The sequence below is a fragment of the Ostrea edulis genome, chromosome 10 (genome assembly GCF_947568905.1).
Source record: "Ostrea edulis chromosome 10, xbOstEdul1.1, whole genome shotgun sequence".
Classification (NCBI taxonomy): Eukaryota; Metazoa; Mollusca; class Bivalvia; order Ostreida; family Ostreidae; genus Ostrea; species Ostrea edulis.
Genome location: NC_079173.1, coordinates 21,911,863 through 21,926,072, shown reverse-complemented (window position 1 = coordinate 21,926,072; position 14,210 = coordinate 21,911,863). Strand labels below are relative to the sequence as shown.

The following is a 14,210-nucleotide window of genomic DNA, read 5'->3' as shown; positions in this document are numbered from 1 at the left end:
TATTTTCAGGTCTAATATTTCAAAACTTTGGTGCTAATTGACTGCTTTAATGTAGTGGCATTTGTTTTGTTGCTGTTGTTTTTGGTTTTTTTTAGAGAAAATGTAGTCGCAATGGTAGACCCAATCAGAGTCGAGAAAATCCCAGGTTTATCAAAATGGAAACCTTTGAATGGTTAGCTTATTAACCAATCAAAAAGCTTGTTTATTGAATGTGTGTATCAGATTGGAATTATTTACCTGTCGTGATATCGTTGTATCAGATTAGAATTATTAACCTGTTGTAATATTGATGTATTAGATTAGAATTATTTACCTGGTGTGATATCGTTGTATCAGATTAGAATTATTTACCTATCGTGATATCGTTGTATTAGATTAGAATTGTTTACCTGTCGTGGTATCGATGCATCATATTAGAATTATTTACCTGCTGTGATATCGTTGTATCAGATTAGTATTATTTACCTGTCGTAATATTGATGTATTAGATTAGAATTATTTACCTGCTGTGATATCGTTGTATTAGATTAGAATTGTTTACCTGTCGTGGTATCGATGTATCAGATTAGAATTATTTACCTGCTGTGATATCGTTGTATCAGATTAGTATTATTTACCTGTCGTAATATTGATGTATTAGATTAGAATTATTTACCTGTCGTGATATCGTTGTATTAGATTAGAATTGTTTACCTGTCGTGGTATCGATGTATCAGATTAGAATTATTTACCTGCTGTGGTATCGTTGTATCAGATTAGAATTATTTACCTGTCGTAATATTGATGTATTAGATTAGAGTTATTTACCTGCTGTTATATCGTTGTATCAGATTAGAATTATTTACCTCTCGTGATATCGTTGTATTAGATTAGAACTGTTTACTTGTCGTGATATCGATGTATTAGACTGGAATTATTTACCTGCTGTGGTATCGATGTATTAGATAAGAATTATTTACCTGTCGTGATATCGATGTATTAGACTGGAATTATTTACCTGTCGTGATATCGTTATATCAGATTAGAATTATTTACCTGTCGTAATATTGATGTATTAGATTAGAATTATTTACCTGCTGTGATATCGTTGTATCAGATTAGAATTATTTACCTGCTGTGATATCGATGTATTAGATAAGAATTATTTACCTGTCGTGATATCGATGTATTAGATTAGAATTATTTACCTGCTGTGATATCGTTGTATCAGATTAGAATTATTTACCTCTCGTGATATCGTTGTATTAGATTAGAACTGTTTACTTGTCGTGATATCGATGTATTAGACTGGAATTATTTACCTGCTGTGGTATCGATGTATTAGATAAGAATTATTTACCTGTCGTGATATCGATGTATTAGACTGGAATTATTTACCTGTCGTGATATCGTTATATCAGATTAGAATTATTTACCTGTCGTAATATTGATGTATTAGATTAGAATTATTTACCTGCTGTGATATCGTTGTATCAGATTAGAATTATTTACCTGCTGTGATATCGATGTATTAGATAAGAATTATTTACCTGTCGTGATATCGATGTATTAGACTGGAATTATTTACCTGTCGTGATATCGTTGTGTCAGATTAGAATTATTTACCTGTCGTGATATCGATGTATTAAATTAGAATTATTTACCTGTCGTGATATCGTTGACACTCACACATCCACTAACTGGGTTGCATATTTGATTCTCATTACAGTTGCACTTCATTTGACAAAACTGTCCAAAGTACCCAAACTCACAGCTTTGTTCACATTCCCGTCCCCACGAACCAACACAAGCTGTTCAGAAAAAGATATATCGGTAGCTTATATTTCAATAGTTCTAAACACCAAAAGATATAAAAAATCTAAAAGTGAGATATATTTGATGTATATTTAATTGCTGTTATAAAATTTAGAAATTCATTTCAAAATTAAGGATTATCTCCCTCATGCATAGCTCTTATCCTTGGACGAATTTGGCTCCACTTGTTTGGCACGCTGTTTTTGGCTATATTTAGATCTAAAACTTCATAGTTATTTCGGATTTCAAACATTTCGGTTGAGCATCACTGAAGAGACATTATTTGTCGAAATGTGCATCTGGTGCATCAAAATTGGTACCGTATAAGTTTTACATTTGGATGTTACCCTCCGAAACTATCCCTATCTAATTCCACTGAAATTTAGCTACATCAGTAATGAAGATGCCCTCTTTTAGCATTTGATTCTGCTTGAACTCGTCGATGCATAGAATTTGTTTCAAGTTTTTATTTGTTCCGGCAGATGTTCTACCACTCTTCCAGAAGTACCTAACTCAAAGTGGGTAGAGTCTCAGTTGGATTTGGGAGCGTTCCAATGCATCAATCCAATGTGTCCCACATATGCTTTATTGGAGAGAGATCGGAATTGAACGGGCCACGGTAACACGTGAACAAATTTTGATGACGATAATCTACTGCGCGTCCTGTCACATGACATTGCCTTGTTGAAAATGTAGCTTTGTATCGGCACGAGGGCAGATTGCAGAACAGTAGCATGGTACCGTTGAGCTGTCGAATTGCCTTCAATGATGGCCAAACGGGTTTTGGGACCATTCTGCCCTACACAATAAGGCTACCACCTCCAAATCTGTCACATTCCACTATGCAGTTATCACCGCGACTCCAACAAGCAACCCGATAACCAAATAAGGAGTAAAACGAGAATTTTAACGCGTCAGAGAAGAGTAACCATCGGTATCTTTGCAATGGGAAAAAGCATTCTCTACCCAGAAGTCAGTGTGCTACAAGCTCTACACCTCAATCAGCGACATTTTACAGAAATCTTGTAAAAGTTTCTAATATGTTATTTATGCTTTGGACTAAACATGTAGTCATATTATGAAATGCAATTAAATGGATATTTACTGTAAATTATTCAAAATCGTTGTTATCTGATTTTGGAACAACTTCGTAATACGAGTATGGATGTAGGACATTCGCATGGTGGAGATTTAAAAATGAAATCGAAAGTGCAAAAGACTGTTAAAAAATACTCCAAATTTGCTCCCGTCAAAAACTATGGTTAACAACCCCTTATGTAATAAAGAGTGTTTTCAAAATCTGATTCCTTCACAGTATCCGGAAGATTTGTCATGCAATTCAAATGGACTCATGTATCACACATACATGATTGTACCACCCGTTCATCTTTATTGACATCAGCAAAAGTAATAGTTTCTTTAAGGATTTCCAATAATTCTATCAGTGAAAGAATAATATGCAAATATATACAACCAATAATTTTAATTAGATAGTAATTCAAAATGGACATTAAAAGTTGATTATACTAGTATTCTTTCATGTTCGCATCCTTCTTCTATTGAGCAATTGTCAAAATTAACACGTAATGAATAAATCAAAATCTTTCATTTGTTTATTAACGCAAAACATTATTCGTTACACACATTTCAATTAACCTGCATCTTTTTGTAAGCTCGTTGGAGTTTTGTTTTATTGCATATGAGGTTTTAGAAATAAATTGTGTAAAGAATTAATATCCGAGGTTTTATCACATGCGTTATGTTTTGACTTCCGATTGGCGTGTACGTATGATATTTTGAGTGCATACAAATCACTAAAATGACCTACGACACGAACAACCAAACAATGTGGTTTTTGTGACGTTGGTCAATTTAGTGTTTTGTATAATTTTTGTATTTGACCTTGTATCCACCACGTTGTTGTATATATATATATATATATATATATATATATATATATATATATATATATATCAAGCACCTAAAAATGACCAACAACACGAACAACAGTAAATTGTCAAATTTTTAGGACAACCTGTCCCTTCCTCAGGACGATAGAATATTTAGATAGAAAAGAAAACTAAATAGGAAAGGAAACTACAACTAAACTACAAAAGCTGATAACAGTAGTAATATGTAGATGTATTGTTTGTTATCACCTTCTGAAAATTGGACAATTTACTGTTGTTCGTGTCGTTGGTCACATTTAGTGCTTTATATATATATATATTTAATACTCTATAACCTGAATGAAATACCTTCGCACGTTTCAGAAACATTTCTATAATTATAACAGCACTCCTTTTCTCCGGTCTCTCTGAAAAGTAATATATGAATAATAACCATATAGTGTGAAACAGGGCGACCGATAAGAAATCAATTTTGTACATAATAGTAACAATTCTTTGTAAAAACAGTTGACTCTAATTTAGCTTTAAATTTCTATACTCACTTATTCACGCAAATAGTACTGTTAGCGAAGAATGATATAGAAACAAAACTGATGAAATATATTACTGAGAATATTCCTTTGAATATCATTTTGTATATGCCAAGTGACAAATAGTCCCGTATAAAAACTCAGGTGATTTGTTATACATGATCACATTATATAAAGTACAATTTTTACTAAAGTATCTATAAGTGCTAATTTTCATAACATCCTTATATGCCTATCAAGATTTCAAATCAATTATATTTCCTTGCTTATTTTCAAATTATATGTTTTTCTATTGAGTGTTGCAAAAGCAAACGTATGCTTGATTTATATATACAATGAATATATATATATATATATGTGTGTGTGTGTGTGTGTGTGTGTGTGTGTGTGTGTGTGTGTGTGTGTGTGTATACAGTATATATATGTATATATATATATATATATACTGTAATTGGTATTCACAAAGAATGTAAGCTGCTATATATAATTGGTATTTATTTAAATCTTTTTGTTATTAGAAAGAAAGAACATAGAAGAGACACATCTTCATAGAATATGTAAAAAGTGGCGTTTTCATTATGTGTAACCATGGCAACTGATTTAAACTTCTATTTCCTCGTTAAAAATACTCAGTATTATCGGTACAAATTCTAGAACAGTGAAAATAAAGGAAATCATTGATAACTTCATTTTGTTTTAGTTATAATTCAATTAACTGATGAACTGATATCTACAGGTAAGGTTACCACAAGGTACAGGTAGAGAGTGTATATGCTACTTTCGTGTTTACTGATTGTTGGTTTATGAACAGGCATTTATTGTATCTTAATGATTAAAAATAAATCAGAATATTAGTCTTGCTTCCATAACATACACGGTGAGAGACGCGGTGCGACAGGCTATGATATTATGAATTATTACCGTGTATTTCTCAACCCTCTCACAGAATCAGACTTTGTACAGCTACATTTATCTGTACAACAAACCTTTTAGAACCATACTCTTATGACAATGACCGATCTGAGAGGATACACCCTACAGGGGAAATATTTGCTTTTCTATGTTGCTTATCTCAAATTCGTTGGAAAATGACTTTTTATTGCGGTCCAGTGATCAGAGCCTAAGTACTACAAGTGCCACTTACCATCTCATCTATGATTCAAACTCGAGCTTTTAGTGTGGCTGGCCCTAAACTGTGGAATACTCTACCATATGATATAAGAACTGCTGCAAGTCTCTGTATCTTTAGATCTAAACTAAAGACTCATCTGTTTACAATTTATCTGTTTACAATTGTGCAGATGAAATCTAAGTCAAGATTACTATGTAATGCAATCACATCGGACTCCTATCTTCACCTACTAGTCATTTGTTCTTATACCACTTGTTTTAATTATTCTATTGTTATTTAAACAGCGTTCAGAGCAATATGGATTTTACGCTTTACAAAATAAATTTATTATTATTATTATATTGTGATGGAAATTGTACAGAGAATTTCGTAAAATCTTTGTTGACAAAGGTTTAGAAATTCAAATGATTAAGGCTTCATAATTTCTCCTTCTGATAATCATTTACAGATACATGTATAAGCTTACTCACTTCCTAGGAATGACGTCACAATACGTTTGTCTGTTCTGTTTCCGTATTGCTGAGGCAGTATTGGTCCGCGTCATATAAAATTTAGAATTTCTTTAAAATTATTCATCAAATAATATAAAACCGATCTACTAAATTGAATTATAAGGGATTGAAGTAAATTTTGCTCATTTTATACGATATTAAGTGCAATGGGACAATTTACGCTATTTTAAATACCGCTTCACAATTGGAGAGAGGGACTTTTAATCTGAAAAGACTAATCCATCGAATAACATTTTGTAACCTGTCTTCAAAACCCAATAATCCCGTGAGGATCGGGATTAGAATTGGTCCTCAGTGCCCCTTGCTTGTCGTAAAAGGCGACTTAATGGGACGGTCCTTCGAATGATACAGCAAAAACCGAGGTCCAGTGTCACAGCAGACGTGGTACAATAAAGATCCTTCCCTGCTCAATGGACGTAAGCGCCGAGCATAGACCTAAAAGTTGCAGCCCTTCACCGTCCATTCTTGACGTCTCAATATAAGTGAAAGATCCTCGAAAGGGACGTTAAACAATATACAATCAATCAATCAATCAAAACCCAATCATCAGTGATGATCTTTTTCCATTGTTTAACATGATATTTGATCTGACCGGTTGAAGGGGAAGCTTACTCCTCCTAGGAACCTGATCCCACCTCTGGTATATCCAGGGGTCAGTGTTTGCCCAACTCCAGGGGTCCGTGTTTGCGCTGTATATACCGTTTTTGGCACATTGCTTTTGACTGCGGATTGTTCCGTTTGCCTGGTCGGAACGCGGGGCTCACAGTAGGTGTGACCGATCGACAGAGGATATTTACTCCTCCTAGGCACCTGATCCCATCTCTGGTATTTCAAGGGGTCTGTGTTTGCCCAACTCTTTATTTTGTATTGCTTATAGGAATTATGAGATTGATCACCGTTCGTTATCTTCACCTTTCATATCAATGAACTGAAATGTCAAGTGAAATCGCCAATCCCCGTGGGGATCCGGGTTAGAATAGATCCGAAGTACCCCTTGGTTGTTGTAAAAGGCGACTAAATGAGGCGGTTATGGTTGGCCACCCTACCCACAATTATTTATTTATACTACCAATAAAATTAATTTTACTACCATGCAATAAAAATGATTTCACTACCAGTAAAAATAAAGCACGGACCCAAGCTACCCACATTGAATTATTTATACCAGTAGTAAAAATAATCTACCGGTAGTAAAATCAATTTTACTCGTAGTATAAGTATTTATACTACTAGTAGAAATGATCAAAACATATTTTTACTACAATAAGAATTTATCAGTGGCCATCCTACCCGTAATTATTTATCTATACTACCAGTAAAGTTAATTTACTACCAGCAAAAATAATTTTAATACCAGTAAAAGTAAAACACTGGCCAAACCTACCCACAAATGAATATTTATACCAGTGGTAAAATTAATTTTTACAGCAGTAAAAAATTGACCAATCACAGACAATGTAAGATTTGTACATATGACAATCACCAATAGAATTGCATAATTTATAGCCGAGATTATTAAAGAAATATTCCTTAGTTCTATTAACAAACATTGAGTACTTCTCTACCTAAAAAGGAAAATCTTGAGCGGACATCGAAATCTGTAGAGTCTGTTTAAAAGAAAATTTACTGCACTATTTGTCCAAAACAAAACGTTCGCGTGACGTCAGATAACAGAGAATTAGTAAGCGAGCGTCCCAAATTACAGATGTATGCCAGGAGAAATTCAAGTCGGAAAATTCCGGTGGGGGATAGCTATGGTAGGCATATGAATTTATTTCCCCGTAGTACTCACCACAAAAAGTAGGGAGCAGTCCCCCCTCCTTTTTAACATCACGAGTCTGTTGTGTTTATATCTGCAATGTTTGCAACCGAATTCCCATATAACAGATAGAATTTTTATACTTAAATGTATCCCCACCATAAGTTCAAGAACAGTCATTGATACTTAGTCGAAGGAATCGTCCTGAACGGGATGTCCCCCTCTTGATATGGAGAATAAAAAATTCAAATGATATTTCCTGTAAACTTAAACACATAAAATTCCTTACCATTTGATATATAGGGTCATCTTAAGTTAATTAGGTCATTCTAAATACTTAGGAACATTCTTAATGCTTTAACATTTATGATACACATGGTACTTCTGAAATATTTCAAAGCAAACAATTAAAATCTAGACACATACAGCTATAGAAAAGAAAGACATTAATTATTTATATTAATATTCTTGATATACATATAGGCCTAAATACTGTGCAATCAATATAGGTATGTCATAAACTATAATGTGTCATAAGACATAGCTTCATGAACGTGTCTGCTGGGTTGAGGGACCGGTCATTGATAGCCATCACCCATGCACAATACAATAGAGATAAAACCAAGAAATATCCATTTGTTTTATTCCCGTTAAAAACCTCGACTGTTAATGATGCAGCTCTAAATAGGAGAATGTCACATGTACATATCTTGCATTGTCTGTGATTGGTCGATTTTTTACTGCAGTGAAAATTATTTTTACTACTGATAAAAATATTTGAATTGTGGGTAGTTTGATCAGTGCTTTATTTTTACTGGTAGTGAAATTAATTTTACTGGAAGTATAATTAGATAATTGTGGGTAGTTTGATCAGTGCTTTATTTTTACTGGTAGTGAAATTAATTTTACTGGAAGTATAATTAGATAATTGTGGGTAGTTTGATCAGTGCTTTATTTATACTGGTAGTGAAATTAATTTTACTGGAAGTATAATTAGATAATTGTGAGTAGGATGGTCATTCATGAATTCTTATTGTAGTAAAAATATTATCTATTTTTACTAGCAGTATAAATAATTATACTACCAGTAAACTTATTTTTACTACCGGTAAAATTGTTTTTACTACTGGTATGAATAATTAATTGTGGATAGCTTTGGCCAGTACTAGCGTTTTATTTCTACCGGTAGTGAAATTATTTTTACTGGTATTAAAATTAATTTTACTGGTAGTATAAATAAATAATTATGGGCCCTTCATCAGCAGTGGTCTCCATATGAGTGAAATATTCTCGAGAGGGACGTTAAACAATATACAATCAATCAATCGAATGCAATCAGAGCTCTCTCTCTCTCTCTCTCTCTCTCTCTCTCTCTCGTTGAATTATCCATGAAGAGATATCTTCCATGATCTTCACGATTATAGAGCGCAATAATAGAAAGGTCGTCATTTGATAGAATATTGTCCACTGATATTTTGCTCCTTCATTGCATAGAAACAAATTCCCAGTGAGAAAACCCTTATGAGAGATATATCCGGTACGGATTATTACGTGAGTGTAAGACTACAAATAATGAAATATTTCAGTTCTTTGTGACAATTCTTTATCAATGGCGATCAGTTGCTTACATATAGTTTCAAGATCAGTAATGTTAGCTACTAGTAACCAGCTACTAATATAACTGGCTACTTAAACAGAGAAAAGTTGGCTACTATTAGCCAGCTAATCGCGATCAATTACTTACAATGAGAACAGCTAGTCTACCAGGAGCCAGCTACAAGAAATAATTTCTTTGTGTTCTGAGAATTCGATTCATCTGTTATGATAATCTCTTACAAACAAAATGTTGTGACTGCACGTTATATGTGCGATTTATGTTTAGTGGACGTTTTCTTTGTCATAGTTAAAATTCTTCAATAAGTTTATAAACTTTCCACAAAGATATTCCTCAGGAATAACTCTCACAATTGGATACACCTGCTATTCTGAATGCATTCTCTATTCACAATAGAGATAAGTTATACATAGCGCCAACATCTAAATTGGATGACATCGGTCGCCGCAGCCTAGTGGTTAATGTAATCGCAATCAGGATATCCCGGGTTCGATCCTAAATACTGCCGGTCGTAACAAGCCTAAGGTTCGATCCTCATTACTGCCGGTCGTAACAAGCCTAAGGTTCGATCCTAAATACTGCCGGCCGTAACAAGCCTAAAGTTCGATCCTCAATACTGCCGGTCGTAACAAGCCTAAGGTTCGATCCTCATTACTGCCGGTCGTAACAAGCCTAAGGTTCGATCCTAAATACTGCCGGCCGTAACAAGCCTAAGGTTCGATCCTAAATACTGCCTGCCGTAACAAGCCTAAAGTTCGATCCTCAATACTGCCGGCCGTAATTAACAAGCCTAAGGTTCGGTTCCAATCACAGGAATAGTGACTGTTCCTTTTTAACAAACGCCAGGTGTGTGACACAAAACAACAATCAAAATCCATATTGCACAAGATCAAGGTAGTTTCAATGTTCTTAAGCACAAACACACTGATTAATATCGTCACTGATCAATATCTTCACCGAGCAATACCTTCACTGATCAGAACCTTCACAAGCGCGTTTCTTTTTCCTCGTCCTTGCTATTGTTTGACGGCACTCTTCCCGGAAATTTCGGAGCCGACCGTTCTATTTTCGGGCTTTCTATTTTCGTTCCATGGGAATTAAAATCGGAGTCTGCGTTTGTTCCGTTCACCATCAATATTGGTATGCATGTATTCAGCTCCGTTTTCGTTCCAGACTTGGTTTCCAAAGAAGGCATTATAGCAAAACCTCCGTCAGTTTTCTTCTCAAATATACATGCATTTTCTGTATTATTTTCTGACATTTTCTCCAGCAAGGGTGTACCCTTCGAATCGGACTTCCGTTGTGCTGCCCGTGCAGGAACTGAGTTAATACTATCTACCTTGAAATGAACCGTTTTCTTGCTGTTGGGTTTCACACGACTACGATTCAGTTTGGTCACCAGTACATGCTTGAGTTTACAAAAGACTACGGTCAAAAGGAGTAGAGATATAACACTACCGAAAGCAGACAGTCCGATCGTAATTCTCAGAGAAAACGAAATCTTAGATACTTTTGTTGTATTTAGTTCCATTTGGCGAGAAATTGTACCATTTTCCCCATATCCAACGCACACATATGTTCCTGCAAAATCTGCTTGCATGTTAAATATCTCCATATCACTGGCGTTCATCGAGATATACCCTATTAAATCTGGGCGCGAGTTTTGTACAACGCTGTATGTGGTTACAGACATCGGTATGATCCAATGCGTGTTGATTACTTTTGAGTTCTCCTCTGCTAGGCAGGTATATTTTTTGGATTCACCTATAGGCAGAAAATCGTGTGATGGTGGTGGTGACGTGAACACTACGTATTTCTCTGACGTCATATCATTAATTGACGTCATAGCTATCCCTCCTGCTGATATTATTGTAGAAATATCTGTTTGGTTGTACTCCACATCTATTATGCTGTGATTTCTCACTCTAAACTCACTGATATTAGTAAAGGAGAGTTCCTCCTCAGTGGAAATATCTTCATCGGAGGCGTTATGTCCCCCACTCGTCGCACCGGAGTCGTACCATGAACCTTCAAACGATGCATTTCTATCCTGGGTTTCGGCGTACTTCAGCAAGTCTATATCCGAAAACGCTCTACATCCGGGCAAACACTGATAAAACAAAAACACCACAAGAAAGCTACGAGTTTTCCACAGTTGGAACATCCTGGATCAAGTTCCTGGTGAAGTCTAATTATTAGATTTTACAATTCAACGTGCAATCCTAAGAGTGCATGTAAATCTATGAGGCTGACCGTGTAAACAAGACATGGTTAAAAACACTCGTGATCAACTAGTAAAATAAGTATGCAAGGATCATTCAAATATCAATAAACTTTACGTTATTACACGGCACTGAGAGAGACTTCATGGCACGTTTTAATTAAATTACATGTTTTATCGTGGTTGTAATCAATGGGAGAGGTTTGTAGCAGGAAAAGTGATCATGCTAATGACTTCATCCTCATTAAAGCCAGGCATTGCGCATAACAAAGAAACAGATGTCTGAATCAACATCGGGAATGCTCAGTTGTCGTAGCTACGCCTAATATGGTTTAGTTGCGAATGGATTCTTATTGTTTTAGCTCCAATAAACGGCCAATTTTTATTTGTCACTCATGCATTTATTTTGCATATTTCAAGTTTGAAATCTGACGTCATAATAAGGCACTGAGTTATGTAAAATGGTTGGGAAATGTTTTAAATTACAAAATCGGTCTCCAAGCACGATGAATAAGGTCCCTGGTGAAGAAAAAAAACACGCTTTAATTAATAGGAATTTTTTAAAAAGATCCAAGTTTTCATGAGACAAAATATGAACTACATTTGTAACACTTCAAGTGCAAAAAGCTTCAAATACTTTTCACTTACATTTCAATTTATGCGTGAATATTTCATTGAAAGTGAAACTATTGCAAGTAATAAGAATTCAATGTATCATATCTTTTCTTCGCTATGTTCTATCACATTTTTTTTTTCATTCTGCTTTATCACATCTTTGCTCCATGCTGAGAAAAACTCTTCTTATCTAAACACAGCTCCTTAAATTTGTCTAAATCTAGTAGTCACGATAAAGATTTAAACATTTCCTATAATATTTTTATAACATGTCTTCAAAATGTCTCCATAATGTGTGCAAATTATTTTCTACAATTTCTTTTTTTTTTTTTTTTTTTTTTTTTTTTTTTTTTTTTTTTTGTAGGACTAATTATGTATGAGATGGGAATGTAAATCTATGGTTTTACCCATAATTGTCATTGCATGTCAATTACATGTTAATTACAAACTGAATACGATGTCGATACAGCCAGCGGTTATATTCAGTCAGAGGGCGAATATATCTACCCAGGAACACATACGTGTATTCAATTTATCAATTATTTAAGTTGACGTCGAAAGCATGTGTTCTGTTGTGCTAGAAGAATGGTATGTTCCCCAAATTTCCATCCAAGGATTACATGTAGCATAGCACCTGAGAAAAAAACCCAGCAATCTTGTCTAACGTTATTGCATTTGATGACTTTGATTTGTTAAACGCTAAATGGGACTGACATTTTTAAAAAAAAATTAAGCCAGATTTAAGAGTGTTTCTGTATCTTCATATATTTATTTACATGAAGGTTTCTTTTTCTTTCTTTTTTTCATGCAGATCTATGATTTTTAAAACCAGAATAAAACCACCCCCACTTCCTCATTTATGGCTCTGCCGAATAAATTTTAATGTCAAAATTCTCTTTCGTACGAAATGAATGAATTAAACATTTCGACTTAGGGATGAAATCAAATTGTTTACGTTACACAAGTTATCGTATATCGCCACCATAGATACACAAACCATATTAGCTTGGAAACCAAAAAAATATTATAGAATGCATGTACCTTAAATTCAACTTCGACATATTTGTAGGGCCGATTACCTGATCAGGATATAGGGCTCACGGCGGGTGTGACCGCTTACTCCTCCTAGACACCGGATCCCACCTCTGGTGTGTCCAGGGGCCCGTGTTTGCCCAACTATCCATTTTGTATTGTTTATAGGAGTTATGAGTTTGATCACTGTTCGTTGTATTCACCGCTCATTAAAAACAAACTTTTATAAGAACCCGGCCATTTTGCTACGACATCAAGGATTTTGTAGAATGGATCAAAGACCACCTGTGTGTTGATGCTGTGGTAATGGTGTCTGTTTACATACTCATTTTCATATTCACTTGGGGGCAATTATTTGAATGCGAGTGCCGTCAATGGTACCAACAACTCAAGGAAACCCAGCGAGAGAGAAAAATTCCTCTTGGTTTTTACGAATGTCAGGAGTATTCTGTGGGAATTTAATGAACTGTGTAACAATTCTTTGGGAGGACAGACTTCGGAGGGTTGCAGTTATAGCCCTAGACACGGTGGACTGGGAAACACCCATGTCGTCTCCATTACACAGCTGTGTCTTACCAGTGGCAAGAAATCGTAGAGTCAGGAAGATTTTCTGAATTGGGGATACTGCATGATTTTTCTGTGAACTACTGATAATTTCATGTGCAATCAAACTTTCAATGAAATAAACACCGGCTGAATCCAGTCTAAACCTTTCCACAAGTTGCGCATCACTGTACTGAGCTAAGTAGTCCTTTCTTTCTCGAAAACATCGCCTGTGTGCTCTATTGGTGGCCATTATGATTCTTAACTTAAGTTTTTCTTAACTATTTAAGACTGCTAAAGGCTACAATTAAAGTTAAGAACTGTTTAAGAATTTCCTTATACACGCAAGTTGTTTTATGAATAAAACTAAGTGGAAAAACTCAAAATCTTAGAATTACTTAAGTTTTTTATTGGTTTAAGAATTTTCTTATACTTAGGTACATTCTAAGACTGTTTATGAATTCCAGCCCTGATCTCACCTCTACGGATGCCGATAACTGGCGACCGCAAGATAAATTAAGTGGCGGCCGCCACATAAATTAACTGT

At 34.8% G+C, this 14,210-nt stretch overlaps 1 protein-coding gene across 1 annotated transcript; it reads right to left on the bottom strand.

Annotated features, from left to right (window-relative positions):
- Window positions 1-13,508: 13,508 nt before the first annotated feature.
- On the bottom strand, window positions 13,509-13,916 carry LOC125665282 (putative nuclease HARBI1). The gene has a single exon (XM_048897934.1). The coding sequence runs from the start codon at window positions 13,914-13,916 to the stop codon at window positions 13,509-13,511; it is 408 nt and encodes a 135-aa protein (XP_048753891.1).
- Window positions 13,917-14,210: the final 294 nt, after the last annotated feature.